Below are 15,000 nucleotides of genomic sequence, written 5' to 3'. Positions count from 1 at the left end.
TCCCCTTTCCCTGCTTTCCTGTCGCTCCCTGCAGACAGTTCAATGGTTTCTCAGACAGGAGGTCTCAGTCTCGTCCCAACAACCTGGACAAGTGCAGAAAAGACTTTATCAAGAAGAATCTAGTGAGTGTCATCTGTCACTTTTCTTACGAGCAAGCCTCTTTGTGAGTCACCATCCATCTCTAACCAGCCTCTCTGTCTCCAGGTCCTGCTGGCCAGACAAGGAGTGAAGGCCAGACGGCGGCTCACCAGGCGCAACGCAAAACAGCGGCTGGTGGACAGCAGGAAGCTCCTTAAGAAGCTTCGCTCACTCTCCAAAGAGGTCAGACGTCATTTCATGGCACCACAAACATGTGAAAGGTGAAAGTTCATTCAGTATTTCTCATATCTGACCCCCAACCATGTAACGTCTCCCTCCAGCCCCAGACGACGATCCCAGACGTGTTTCTCTGGCTGCTTTCCGGGAGGAAGCGATTGGCTTACGCAAGGATCCCAGCCCACTCCATCTACTTCTCATTGGTTGAAGAGCAAAGAGGGCGGGACTGTGGGCGACTCACTACGCTCTACATGAAGGTAACCTTTAAAAACAGTTTCTGTTGTGTCCCAACAGCTATCAATTACATCTTTAGCTCAGTACAATCCGTCTCTTTAGTCCCCAGGAAGTTCACCGAGTGACATCTTTGCAAAGCTAGAGGTCTACCTGTGGCTCGGTCTTGCAAAGTACAGCAAAGAAGTCACAGACTGCTTGCCGGAGGAGTTTGCACCAAATTACGAACAAGAGGAGGAAGAGCAGAGGAGGCTGGCCCAGGCAGGGAAGAGGAAGCTACCCATAACTCTGTCTTGTCAAGGTGAGTCACCTGAACTCGACTGAGGAAAACTTGCTCCATGTTGATTGGACCTGTCCAAGCTTTCCCTGGACCAATAAGTGAGTTCTTCCTTTCCCTTTTTGCAGACAGCAGATACTTCCAGCTACGGTGTCACCTCTACCAGGGGCGTGGCCTGATAGCTGCTGACGATAACGGCTTATCAGATCCCTTTGCAAGAGTCGTCTTCTCCACACAGTGCCAGGTCACCAGGGTGGGTACTTCATCATCACTCTTGAAAATTTACTGGCTGATTAGACAGTTGGTGGACTGCCCCTTTAAAACATCATTTCATCTTTGTGTGGTTCAGGTCTTGTCCAGCACCCTTTCTCCAGCCTGGTGTGAGTGTTTGCTTTTCGACAGAGTTCTGCTGGAGGGGACGAGGGAGGATCTCCAACGAGACCCTCCTCTCATCATCATCAACATCTACGACCAAGATGCGGTGGTAATTCTGACATCCATCTTCTGTCTATTGCTGCGTTTCAACCACGGGGACTATCCCCCAAAGTTAGGGGCTTAGAGCCTTGCTTCCTACCTTAAAACTACCCGGACCCTCTAGTCACAACACAACTTTATCCTCCAAAATCTCTTCTTGACCTTGCATACTGAGGAGGTTGTTTGCCGTATGTTCAATTTTTGTTTGTTTACCAACAGGGGTCTCCAAAACCTCTGGGTCGAACATTTGCAGAACCAGAGATTAAAACTGTGGAGCAGTACTACCAGAAACCTTTCCTCCGTTTCTACGACATAAGCATGGGGAAGGTTCCTGCGGGGGAGCTGTTGGCGGCCTTTGAGCTCATTGAGCTGGACTACTTCAAGTTTGGAGAGGTGACGCCTTTCAGACATTAAGACATCTTTTATGTCCCACCTTGTTTACCTCAAAGATAGGCAAAGCTAGATCACAAAAAAAGTTAGGTTTCCAACTTCTTATGTCTTATTTTGGGGGCCAGTTGTTTGAGGAATTTAACCTGGAACAAGATCAGGATTTGGAAATCACATGTCTTGCTATCCAGGATCATGAAATTTGTCTCAGTTTTATGCTGGTTTTTCAAAGCAACATTGGATTGGATCACCCTGGTCCGGATACACAGTTTTCAAGATTACCAAATCTGGATTACCGGTGCTCTGAATGGGACAACATATCATAAAATGGGCTAGCAGCTCAGTAAAGTAAAAAACAAAAAAAAAATATTGACATCCACTTCCACTTTTGAGTTCTTTTATGGACTTTTATCTGAGCCACAACAAATGAATAACAAATTTACATAAAAATACAAACTGAATATTTTGTTAAATGTTAAAAAGGAGGCTAAATGTTCAATAGTTGGCAAAATAAAAAAATGAAACGTTCAGGGTCCTTCATCTGCATTTTTAAGCTCTGCTGCACTTCAGAAGGAGGATCTAAAGTTTTTCACTGGTTTTCTGCAATTAACTCATCTTGATTTGTTCCTCTGCCAGGATTATCTGAGCTTCTGCTCTTTCAATTTCTCTTCGATTTTATTTTACTGTACTGAAAGGCGTCATTGTAAGCCTAAGTTAACTTTATTTACTGAAATGGTTAAACAAGTCAAGTGCTAAATACAAGTAAAAGTATCTACACTAAATTGTACAAATGTTGTATTATTTGACCAATTTTCAAAGTTTTTCTTCATTTTTTTTTCCTGAAATCCACCTTAGAATCCTGCCCCCTGTTGGGATCAGGGTAATCCAGTTTTTTTGGATCTAAGTGATCCAAACCCTACTGAAAAATTCTGAACAACACAAACTGAAGGTTTGATCCAGAACTAGGATTGGATAACGTGATCTAATCCAACAACAGAAATATGATTGGATTAGCTTTGAAGAACTGGCCCTTGGGGTTGGTTCCATATCTCCATCAGCAATCATTCAAAAATTGTAAAAGTTGAAATTGGCGTCAGTTTCGTTTCGGTTCACTTACGCCAGTGGTTTTTGATCCAACTAATGAACTTCATGTAATTCAATATACAGACAGAAAAGAAAGTGGGCCCAGGACTAAACCTTGGGGAACACCACAAGTATGAATTAATTTGTAGTCATAGAAAACTCTTCCCTGTTCCTGCAGCCTCGTCTGCCGAGCAGCGTGGACCCCCAGGAACTGACGTACCTTGAAGAACAGAGATGCTACATCATCCCAGAGGGAGTCCGACCTGTTCTGAAGACCTTCAGGATTGAGGTTGTCCTCTTCGACTGTTGACATGTTTTTGGGACCCTGGGTCATGTGATGGATCAGTGTTTCTCAAATTGTGGTCCGCGGACCACTAGTGGTCTGCCAGTGCCCCCTAGTGGTCCGCAAAGTTGATCAAATCTACAAAAAATGGTCAATAAAAACATTGAGTACTTTAATTTAATCTAAGTACTTAAGTTTTTAAATACTAGCAATTTTAAGTATTTTGGAATAATGTATCAGTAATGTAGTTAAACTCAGTTTTCAAGGCCCATTTTCTCCCTCATTCTAAAAGAAAACAATAAACAAAACACCAAACTATGAGGAAATTGGTTCACTTTTTTACTCAACTCTCTGTCATTTTGAAAAAAAACTTGTTCTGAATAAAGGTAATCAAAGAAATAAAATGTATAATTTTAATCAAAAAAATAATTGGAGTATAATCCATTTTCAAAATAATCGTTAGTTGCAGCCCTAGCAAGTTGAAACATGTATGATTTGAGTTTATAGCATATGAGTTTGTTGTCTGGGGTGTTGTTCTGGGGCTATTTAGCTCGTGGTGATCCGCAAGAGTTTTCTGGGGGAATAAGTGGTCCTTGGTCTGAAAAAAAATTGAGAAACACTGTGATAGATGATGTTATCGAGTCTGTTTGTGCCTTCAGGTGCTGTTCTGGGGTCTGCGTGAGCTGAAGCGAGTGCAGCTGTTCGAGGTGGAGCGCCCCATGGTGAAGGTGGAGTGTGCAGGATGTCAGCTGGAGTCTGAGGAGATCGAGAGCTACAAGACTCACCCCAACTTTAAGGAGCTGGTCCTCTCCATGGACGTGGTCAGTCAGCGTTGGCTTCAGGAAGATAATTAATGCAACTATTCAGACAACATGGGAAACTTCTTTTGTTTCTTCCACCAGGAGCTGCCAGAGCAGGCCTACCTCCACCCTCCTCTGACGGTGTTCGTGGTGGAGCATCGAGCATTCGGTCGGGTCGCTCTGGTTGGGACACATGTGGTCCAGAGCCTTATGGCTTTTGCCCCTGATGAGCCTGAGGAGGAGCTGGATGAGGAGGATGAAGAGCCTAAACCGAAACCAAAACCAAGAGGTAAAAACAGAGAGGAGAAACTGTTGAACCGATCCGTCTGAGAAACCAGAGACATGTGTCTTCAAGATTCTTCAAATCCTCACAAAGTTTCTCTCTGCGTCTTTGCAGCATCCCAGGATCCACTGAACATCAACCCTCTGTCGACGATGAAGAGTATCGGACTCAGCGGCTTGGCGATGACCCAGTCGAAAGTTCCGATCAACCCCCTCAAACTGGTTAATGTGCGTCCCCAAACTCTGTAGAGTTAAAAACATGAAAACAAAGTTATTTAAAGGATGTTTAAGGATTCATTGATGTTGCTCTTCAGGCTCCTCTAAAGAAGCTCATCGACAAAGGGGAGGAGTTAGAGGAGGAGCCGCCAGAGCAGGAGGAGCTGGATTGGTGGTCGAAGTACTACGCGTCAGTCCAGGAGATGGAGAGAATAGTGAGACATTTGAGAGCAGAAATTGAACAACTATGCTCCTAGAACAGAAACATTAGAAATATAGATAAATGAATAACAGAAAACAGATTTTTTGACGGTAAATGAAACCAGACGTGTGTCCAAACACAACCTCTGATGTGTTTATCGTCTGTAGGCTGCTGAGGAAGCGGAGAAGGCTGAAGCTGAAGCTGAGACTGGTAATGTTTAACCTCCCAGAGTTATAAAACTTTACTTTTTACCTTTTATTAAATTCAACGTTTCTTGTAGGATAAAAATCAAGAAGCTACAGCTCTGTCACAATCCTAAAAATAATTAAAGTTTGATCCTTTTTGATGATCTTATATTCGTCTTCTTGCTCAGATGGAGGTCCGCTGACGATGGCCAACATCGAAGAGGAAGAAGAGGAGATCGTAGTGGTGGAGATCGAGCCTCCCAAACGGAAGAAGATCGCAACCCTAAAGGTGAGAATCAGAGTGACTGACGATGACAAAACGTTGAAGCAAGAATTTATCATTCAACATATGTTTCTGTTTGTGTTTCTGTGCCTCCAGCTGTACGGAGGTGATCTGGAGTCAGAGTTCAGTCAGTTTCAGGACTGGCTGAAGATCTTCCCCCTGTATAAAGGCAGGGCGAGCACTGAGGATGATGATGACGATGATGAAGAGAGGCTGATGGGAAGATACAAGGTAGTGTAAGCACAGGGGTACCTGTTTGTTTTCTTCTGCAAAGGTCAACTCATTAATATTTTCTCTGCTGTCAGGGTTCCTTTCTCGTGTATCCGCTTGACTCAGGAGATGAAGAAGACACCACCTGTCGAATCACAAACGGGATCCCCAAAAACACACCCATAAAAGTCCTGGTCCGGGTCTACATAGTGAAGGTACCTTTCCCCTTTTCACCCCAAAACCAATCAGTGTCTCTTTATGAACAGTCCATGGTTTAAAGTTAGGAATAATGAAACCAGTTTGGTTTCTACTTTAACCAGCTCTGTGTTTGTCCGTCAGGCCACGTCTCTGACTCCAACAGACCCCAACGGTAAAGCAGACCCGTACCTGGTGGTCACAGTTGGAGACCAGCGCCAGGACACCCAGGATCGATACATCCCCAAACAGCTCAACCCAACGTTTGGAGAGTCAGTACCTGTCTGTTCACCTGTCTAACACCCTCTGACTCTCTGACCCCTTATGGTCTTTCTCCCAGACTGTTCCTCTCACTTTCAACTCAAAACTGTTTTTCAGAGTGTTTGAATTCAACGTCTCTTTCCCGCTGGAGACTGATCTGATTATTGAAGTTATGGACCACGACATGCTGGGGTCTGATGACATCATCGGAGAGACACGAGTTGACCTGGAGAACCGGTTCTACAGCCGCCACCGAGCCAGCTGTGGTCTGGGTCTTTACTATGACGCGTGAGTAACAGATCCTCAAATAACAAATAACACAACATGACGCAAGTCCTAAACCAGAGCAAGAGCTTTTTACAACTAGAATGTATAAGAAAAAAAACTATGGACTTTCAGAGGTATGATGTTCCAGAACCAGAGTGATAGGTTTATAGAACGAGAGCTACAGTATTCAAAAATGAGAACTATAGTGTTTTAGAAACTGAACTAAGACAATAGAGAACCAGAATCACAAAATTGCAGAACAAAAACTGCAGATTTTCAGAACCAGAATTGAAGAGTTCTAGAACCAGAGAAACAGTTTCTGGAACCAGAACTACAGAGTATAAAGCCGCGTTTCCACCAAGCAGACCGGTTCGGTTTGTCTCGGTACGGCGCACTTTTTGCGGCATTTCCACTGACTCATCCCGGGACAGATCCCCAAAAACCCGTCACTTAACCCGGCAGCGGCTGCATTTCTCCTGGTGGCACACAGACTTCTCTGAAACAAAGTTTGATTGCACTTTGTAACAGAGAGCTACATGCCAATCACAGAGAGGACAAAATGCTGGATGTCTTCTATCCGTGCTCTTTGTTTACTGCGTCGCGTTTTTCTTCTTTGTTGGATTTAATAGCGGGGTAAGCTGCTACGGCGTTGCGCTATTTTTTAACAGCTGTGGCTTCAGGCATCCAGCTTACACGCTGCCCACCATGAGAGGGCACAGTTTGCTGTGGAAACACAAACGGGATCAGGCTTAAATGTACCAAACTGTCCCAAACCGTACTGAACCGACCCGAACTGCTTGGTGGAAATGCAGTTTAAGAACATGAATGACAACATTTGAAAAACCAGAACCACAGCTTTGCAGAACTGGAACTACAGCATTCCAGAACCAGAACTACTTTAGTCTAGAACATGAACAACATCATTTTGGGACAAGAACTACAGCATTCTGGAACCAGATCTACCCCATTCCAGAGCCAGAACTAAACTGTTTTACTATTAAAAAAATCAACATTCTAGAACCAGAAATTTGCCATTCCAGAACAAGAGCAAAACTATTTTACAATGAGAACATTAACATTCTAGAACAACAAACATTCTAAAACCAGCACTGTGGGGTTCTAAAAACTGAACCATAGCATTCTGAACAAAAACTCTAGCAGTTGAACCAGAACCACAAGGCCCTAGAAACAGAACTATAGAGCTCTAGAACCAGGCCATTGCATTTTAGAACCAGAAATTTCTCGTTCACATGCCATGTGTGGCATTCTACAATCAGGACTATGCCTTTCCAGAACACTCTAATAGAACAAGAACATTACTCTTTATCCAGAACTGTGGGGATCTAGAAACAGATCCACAGTGTTTAGAACCAAAACTTACTACAACATCATGAAAAGGGGCTGCATGATTCTAGAACCAGAACTGCAGCGTTCTAGAAACCACTGGAAACAAGCATCTCTAGAGGACTGTTTGGCCACCAGCTGAGCCCTGCCCCCCAAAAGAACAAAGGGGTCTCTTTGTAGAAGAACTTTTCTTTATGTCCTAAAAGTGTCCTGTACTTTCAAAGGTAAGAGTGGATGGACTGGACTGGGTGTTTATTCCTTATGTCTCTTTGTTTAAACCTTTCCTTCTATAGCGAGGGTTACAATAAGTGGCGGGATTCAAAGAAGCCGTCTGCCATCTTGGCTGAACTTTGCAGAAAGAATGGCATCATGTCTCCAGACTACAGATCATCAGAGGTCAAAGTACTCAACAAAATCTTCAAGATCCCACCTGATGCAACTCCTGAAGGTAGGACGACAGACACGCAGACACACCCAGACGTCACAGAGTGAATTTTTCATAAACTATGGAGATTTTTTTTGTTTGTTAGCTCTGCTGAAGAAGAACCAGCGGACTGCAGAGGAGCAGGCAGAGATGGAGGAACATGCGGCCCTGAGTGTGCTGCATCGCTGGGGAGAGATGAAAGAGTTCATCCCAGGAGCAGTTCCTCTGGTCCCAGAACATGTGGAGATCCGATCCCTGCTGAACCAGGACAACCCTGGGCTGCCACAGGTACGAGTTTAACCAACAAACACTACAGCCAAAACTAGCTCGATGTGTCTCCTAATGTGTGTGTTTGTGTGTGTTACAGGGTTTCCTTCACATGTGGGTAGACATGTTTCAGAGCGATATCCCGGCTCCACCTCCTGTTGACATAAAACCTCGAAAGCCTGAACAGTACGTCCTGATCCCAGAGTACAGTCGAGTAGATAAGAGCAGATCTCACATGTTTAACTGTTGCTGATGTCTCTGTGTTGACAGGTACGAGCTGCGTGTGATCATCTGGAACACTGACGATGTGTTTCTGGATGATGTTAACCCGTTCACCGGTGACCCCTCCTCAGATATCTACGTTAAAGGGTTAGATTCCCCCCCCCCCCCCCCCCCCCCCCCCCCCCCTCCCACACACACACACACACACACACACACACACACACAGATAACAACTTAAGACCCCATCATGACAGAAAACAGATACACTGACACACACTCTTATAATGACAGGTACACACTTGAGGTTTTTCTACCTATGTTTTGAATCATCCATTGTGACCTCTATTTGTGTTTGTGCAGCTTTATGTGTGTACTTGTTTTCCTATCAAACAGAGGACCTGGTCTTGGCACATTTTCTCCAATCGGGGACATTCAATCCATCCTGCTGATCATTTTTTAAGTCGTGATAAACTGACACCAAAACCTCTCCTGTGGTGTTTAATCCCATTTACTGAGACCTGCAGGTGTGAAAGTGTTAAATCAGTTCTCACTGGTTCCTCTACTGGCCAGGGCAGGAATTGTTTAGACTCACTTGCATATGTCACACATGCTGCAAAAAGTAAAAACTTCATGTTTTGGTCTTATTTCTAGTAGAAATGTCCTAAAACACTTCATATTAGTTAAAAACTAGCTTGTTTCAAGATATTACAAGTAAAAAATGATGGCTTCATTGCTTGTTAAAAAATGTTAATAAAAAAATATGTAATATTTTGAAACCTTATTTCAAAATTAGACCCTTCAATTTTTCTCATCCCATCAGCAGATTAATTTAAAAGTAACCACAGCTGCATTTTTGGCTTCTAGTGTCTTAAAATATGTTTTTCCCCCTTTTTTTTGATTTATTGGTTTAAACTTACAGATATTTAGTCTGGTAAGATATTTTCTATTAGCACTTACTTGATCCGGCATTTTTGTGGTGCTGTCCCGTGTTGTGTCAATACACTGCAAAAAAAGGGGGGTAAAATTGGATTAAAACTTATTAAATTATCTGTCCATGCAGTAAGATAATTTTACTCAACAAGAAACCCTGAAATAAGACTTTAAATCTAGAAAAAGCATGTTTTGAGAAGTATCCCCAAGTATTCAAACAAGGACAAAACACTCGTTTTCAAATTAAAATTCTTGAAACAAACTTTCAAGAGCACAATAATAAGTGATATAAACTGGATGTAAACAAATGTGCCTAATTTCTTCCCCTTTGTATTTTTAATTTTTGCAGTTGAGGCCAAGGGAGAAAAATTTGCTAGTAAAGTTACTTAAAATTAGAATAATGTTTTCATACAGTTAACTTTTCTCTTTTCCCATTGGCAGATTTTTTTTACTTGTTACAAGCAATTAAGATGTTATTTTTGTCTTTAACTTGAACAAGGCAGTTTTTTGGACTGGTTTGGGGAATTTGGCTCAAATTAAGTCTAAAAACACAATTTTTACTGAAAATAAGACAAAATTACTTGATGAGTGTTCAGTTTTTTTGCAGTGTGGCCTGGTATATGGGCTGAGATTTCTGTCACTATAAAGTGAAATTAAAATATTTTATTGAATTTGAAAACAGTGATCTGAAATTTATTTTAACGTGTTGAAACTGAATTTATTTGCACTGATTTTTTAAACTACATGAAAATTAAACTCTTTATTTTTTAAATACAAAAATACAACATTCAATTTAAGTTTAGCGCAACACGACCATTTATTATCATCTACATCTGTGGGGAAGAACAAACAAGCACATTTTGAGTTACAGCCCTGTGAAAGCACACAGCTGAAGCTACACTTGTACAAACCACAGAAGAAGAAAACCTTGAGACTAAACTCTTATTGAGGCATTTTCTTGGCTCTTGTTGTTGTTTGAGCAGATGGATTAGAGGACTGGAAGGGGAAAAACAGGAGACAGACGTCCACTTCAACTCTCTGACCGGAGAAGGAAACTTCAACTGGAGATTTGTGTTTCGCTTTGACTACCTGCCCACTGAGGTGCTCAAGACTAATTTTATTATCAGAAACCATAGATTTATATGTTTGTTTCAGTATTTACATCTTCAGTTTGTTTGATTTTTAACAGAAAGAGGTGGTGTATAAGAAGAAGGAGTCCATTTTCTCTCTGGAGGAGTCAGAGTTTAGACAGCCGGCTGTTCTCTCGCTTCAGGTCTGGGACTACGATCGCATCTCGGCCAACGACTTCCTGGGTGAGACACAAGCACACACGGGACTTTGTTTTATCTATTCTTACTCTACATTAAATCTGACTGTCATTGAGGACCAGTTCATTTTTATTCCTTTGTCCTCCGTCTGTCAGGAGCCATAGAGTTACGTCTTGGTGACATGGTGCGACCGGCAAAGACTCCAGATAAGTGTAAGATTGACATGGCGAAGGATCGGGCCAGCCCCCGGTTCTCCATCTTTCGAGCGAAGAAGATGAAAGGCTGGTGGCCGTTAACCCGCCTGAAGACGGCCGAGGACTTCGAGAAGGAGGAGAAGGAGAGGGAAGAGGCCAAGAAGAAAGGGAAGAAGAAGAAGAAAAAGAAGAAAGACAAGAGGGGGAACATGAAGAAGGAGGAGCTGGAGTACGTGGACAGCAGTGGAAACACCTACCTGCTGATGGTACGAAGAAAACTCTGAATTTTAATATGGTCTGTTAATGCTGCAAGTCCTTTTCACCTCACCGTTACTGTTCTAACTCTATGAACGGCATAGCTTCTACAGCCCTGTTCACAATTATTTTGGCCTTTGTTTTTTTTTCTTCTCATATTTTTAAGTTAGAGAGTATAAGTTAGAGAGGGACTGATCTAAAAAAATGAAAAATGATTGCAGGTTGAGGATATTTTTTCTTTGTATTTATTTTCAGATTTTGATGTTATTTTACAGAGGAGCCTTTAAGAAACTTTATTATTTACGGTGGTAAGGCCTGTAAAAAAATATCCTGCATTTTTCCCCCCTAAATTCTGATTTTAATCAAGGTATTTTAACTTTTTCCCATGGATTATTAACATTGGAGTCCAAATTCTGACTTTTTTATCCCCAAAAATTTGACATTGAAGATTCTGGGACAAAGTTTTAAATCAATGTTGTGAGACTTATTCTTATATTTAATCTCAATAGTCTGAATTTACAGACTTCCAAAAACAAAGAATTCTTAGATTTTTAGATTTTAGATTACATTTAGAATGAGTTAGATACCAGAATTCAGACTTGCTTAAGTTTAATTGATGTCTAATTTTTTTTATTTTTATTTTATTTCATAATTTAATTAATTAAATTTAATTAAATTTAATGTAATTCAAATAAACTCAATATAGTTAAATAGAATTAAATTAAATTAAATTAATTTTAATTTAACTTAATTTAATTTCTATTTTTATCTAATTTTGATTTTTTGTTTATTTTTATTATTTATTTATTTATGGGTTTTTTTTGAGGGGGGTCTGTATTTGTTTTTCCTGGGCCTTTGTGCCTTTTTTTAATGAGGACTGGACAGTCGATAGAGTAGGAACAGGCCACAGACTGGATTCAAACCCAGACCACTTGCTCAAGGGGCGTGACCTAGACTGCTGGGCCAACTGTGACCCAGATTTAAGCTTCTTGAGGAAGCCCAAAGAACATATCAGAAGGGGTTGACTTCTGTACGAGAAATATTTGTTTTTCTACTTTATCACAAAATTTTAATGACACCAGGTGTTTATAATGAACCAGACTTGTCTTGTTTGTTTTGATGAATATTTCAGTGACAGGGTTTCACAGAGAGTTAACAGCACTAACATCAGTGTCAACATAAACACTGGTCTAGGCTCCTGCTTTAATGCTTGTCCTCATTCTGACTCTCTGTGTTTAAAGGGGAAAGTGGAGGCGGAGCTTCAGCTGGTGACTTTGGAGCAGGCTGAGGCCAATCCTGTGGGACGAGCACGAAAGGAGCCCGAGCCGCTGGACAAACCAAAGTAAGCAGCACACACACACACTCACACACATTCACACGTTGGCGTACGTGTGGAACAACCTTTACTTTCAATCTTAATTAACTACTTCCTGTCCTCCCCAGTCGTCCCACCACCAGCTTCAACTGGTTCGTCAACCCGCTGAAGACCTTCATCTTCCTCATCTGGAAGAAGTTCAAGAAGTACATCATCGCTTTCGTCATCCTCGCCATCCTGACCATCTTCCTCGCCCTCATCGTCTACACGCTGCCGGACAAGATCTCCGCCCTCATGATCAACGGATGAAGACACCTGTGAGGAGTCTTCATCGCTCCAACTGGACTTGATGAGTCAAACCCAGTCACTCAGAGCCACCGTCAGGGATCTGGTCTAACATCAGATTAATCATTTAACAGCTGAGATTACAGAATATGAATATTTATTTACATAGATATAATCCATAACTTGTATACACAGAAACACTAATACATATTTTTTAACTCTAGAAGGATTCACAGAGACTTTTCCAGCTATGATGAAAAACATGACTAAAAAATAAATCATAAATTAAAGCTCCTGTGAGGACTTTTCAGTTTGCCTTTGGCGCCCCCTGTAGACACTGCTGTATGTAAACCATCAGTCAGTATATGTCAGAATATTTGTTCTGAGAAAAAGTGAAAAAGGCTTAAATTTCTTTTGAATCATAACTAATTAAATTCTCTTCACAGGAGCTTTAATAATCTCATTTTTATGTTTTTTATTTGGATGATTTCATAAATAAAAGGAGTCAATTTTTCATCCTTTTTTTAAGATTTTTTAAATATTTTCTTATTTGTACAAGTTTGATCCTTTTTTCAACTGAATGACTGATGTGAAATATTTAATAAATAAAAGATGAAAACTATCTGCGGACTTAAGTTCAAATAACATGCAGTAGGTAACAATCTGTTCAATTGTAGCCTCATTGCACAAAGATAAGTTTTGAATTCAGCATTTTAAGGGCAAAAAATTGAACCCATGAGTGTGTTTCAGAGACAGTTGAGACAGTAACTTTTCGTTAAAGCCACAAAATAAAGTTGTGATTATTTAAGTATTAACAACTTTTCCTCTGGAGAGCAGGAACGACTTTTTTTTTCTTCACTGGAAATTTAAAGATCAGTTTGACTCATACTCGACGAACTGTTTCCTCTTTGTCTTCAGGCTGATGAACAAGAATCCAGGAATGGTTTGTTTACACTCGCTCCGATTGTTTCCTCTGGTGATGTCGGCTTGTTACCCCCGAGACGGGGGAGGAAATGATGAACAGTCAGAGGAACGGTACAAGTTTGTTCTGTGCTAAACAGCATGAATCCAGATTGCATTAAAGTGATACTCCGGGATGGAGCAAGTTGGGTCCTATCACAAGGTTTAGGGCAGAAATTACCCCTACAGCAGTGTTTTTGTGCAGCAGAAGCCCAGAGAGCACACACTAAACACCCCCTCCCTGCTCCTCGGCCATATTTTACTTGACCAAAACACAAATAAACGGACTCTCACCGAAAAAATCTGATATCGGTCTGCATTCACGCTTTATTTAGAGAATTTTCAGTGCGTTACTTTCACACAAAAACGCCGCTAAATAAGGCTCTAGTTCTCATCGTGTTGTAAAACGGCGCTACCTCCGCTGCAGAGCCACAGCTGGCTACAAGGCGCTCGCCACTTAGTGTATCAGTCTGCGCGCACGGCGTGCCAGATATAAACAAACGCAGGTAGTCTGCCAGGACGAAGAGACACGATGAGAACTAGAGCCTTATTTAGCGGTCTTTTTGTGTGAAAGTAACGCGCTGAAAATTCTCTAAATAAAGCGTGATTTCAGACTGATATCAGATTTTTTCAGTGGGAGTCCGTTTATTTGTGTTTTTGGTCAAGTAAAATATGGCCCCGTCTGAGTGCAGAGGAAACCGGCAGAGGAGCAGGGAGGGGGTGTTTGGTGCGAGCGCCCTGGGCTTCTGCTGCACAAAAACACTGCTGTAGGGGTAATTTCTGCACTAAACCTTGTGATAGGACCCAACTTGTTCCATCCCAGAGTCCATCCCCCAGTTTTAAAGATGTTAAGACTTGAACTGATAAATTTCCAACCAGATGAGTGAAGCATGGAAGCAAGAAGACACTGCAGCAGCTGCAACGGACAAATACTACAAGAATAAAACTAAGCTAAACTAGCTAATGGTCCTTTTTAAAGGTTTGTGTTCCCATAGAGATGAACTACAAAAACTTAGAAAAAAAACAACATATTAAAAAGTTTATTAACCTTTACATTATTTCTTAATGAATGCTTATATGCTAACATGCAAAAGCAAACATAGTCCCTTGATAACATTAAGCTACCATATTAGCATTTAGCTTCTTGGGCTATAAAAAAAAAACATAACAAAACAAAACAGATAATTTAACCTTGATAGAATAATCATAGTGGTTCAAGTTAAGTATCAATAGACTTTTAGGTTTTCTACTTTTAGTTTAAGTGCAAAATCTGAAGATTTTTCTTTTTTTTTTTTTTTTACCGAAATACTATAAATCATGGAGCTATCCAGAAAATTTATAGTAGTTTGGACTCCTGGTTTGAGCTTAAAATTCTAAATGATGAAATATTTTTTTTTATATTTTTCTACTTTTCAACGATTCGAAACATTTAAAATTAAAAATTGGAAATCCTATTGTCTTATAATTTATTTCCTTTTGTGTCTGATTGTTTCTTTTGAGATCCAGGTCTTTATTCTGGTTTCATCTTCGCTGCCAGGAATCAAACCGCCTCCCCCGGATCCTCCTCCGTACCGTACTCCTCTCT

General features: G+C 41.1%; 1 protein-coding gene across 1 annotated transcript in view; it reads left to right on the top strand.

Moving 5' to 3' along the window:
• The window catches only part of fer1l4 (fer-1 like family member 4), a 29,683-nt gene extending 17,035 nt beyond the window's left edge, over positions 1 to 12,648 (top strand). The window contains exons 24-50 of the mRNA XM_074670881.1: positions 35 to 122; positions 205 to 321; positions 420 to 572; positions 652 to 847; positions 952 to 1,076; positions 1,173 to 1,307; positions 1,517 to 1,690; positions 2,946 to 3,056; positions 3,710 to 3,871; positions 3,953 to 4,139; positions 4,248 to 4,360; positions 4,447 to 4,563; positions 4,718 to 4,760; positions 4,924 to 5,024; positions 5,115 to 5,249; positions 5,324 to 5,443; positions 5,568 to 5,695; positions 5,802 to 5,972; positions 7,589 to 7,743; positions 7,826 to 8,007; positions 8,087 to 8,172; positions 8,257 to 8,355; positions 10,122 to 10,239; positions 10,328 to 10,451; positions 10,562 to 10,866; positions 12,097 to 12,197; positions 12,299 to 12,648. Coding sequence (XP_074526982.1) covers positions 35 to 122; positions 205 to 321; positions 420 to 572; positions 652 to 847; positions 952 to 1,076; positions 1,173 to 1,307; positions 1,517 to 1,690; positions 2,946 to 3,056; positions 3,710 to 3,871; positions 3,953 to 4,139; positions 4,248 to 4,360; positions 4,447 to 4,563; positions 4,718 to 4,760; positions 4,924 to 5,024; positions 5,115 to 5,249; positions 5,324 to 5,443; positions 5,568 to 5,695; positions 5,802 to 5,972; positions 7,589 to 7,743; positions 7,826 to 8,007; positions 8,087 to 8,172; positions 8,257 to 8,355; positions 10,122 to 10,239; positions 10,328 to 10,451; positions 10,562 to 10,866; positions 12,097 to 12,197; positions 12,299 to 12,479 — 3,727 coding nt within the window. The 3' untranslated portion in view covers positions 12,480 to 12,648. The remainder of the gene's footprint in view (positions 1 to 34; positions 123 to 204; positions 322 to 419; positions 573 to 651; positions 848 to 951; positions 1,077 to 1,172; positions 1,308 to 1,516; positions 1,691 to 2,945; positions 3,057 to 3,709; positions 3,872 to 3,952; positions 4,140 to 4,247; positions 4,361 to 4,446; positions 4,564 to 4,717; positions 4,761 to 4,923; positions 5,025 to 5,114; positions 5,250 to 5,323; positions 5,444 to 5,567; positions 5,696 to 5,801; positions 5,973 to 7,588; positions 7,744 to 7,825; positions 8,008 to 8,086; positions 8,173 to 8,256; positions 8,356 to 10,121; positions 10,240 to 10,327; positions 10,452 to 10,561; positions 10,867 to 12,096; positions 12,198 to 12,298) is intronic.
• Positions 12,649 to 15,000: the final 2,352 nt, after the last annotated feature.

This window comes from Halichoeres trimaculatus, unplaced genomic scaffold (assembly GCF_033239565.1).
Source record: "Halichoeres trimaculatus isolate MK-OKI-2021-1 unplaced genomic scaffold, fHalTri1.1 fHalTri1_scaffold_1, whole genome shotgun sequence".
NCBI lineage: Eukaryota > Metazoa > Chordata > Actinopteri > Labriformes > Labridae > Halichoeres > Halichoeres trimaculatus.
Note: the sequence above shows the minus strand (reverse complement) of the source record. Positions and strands in the feature narration are given on the sequence as shown.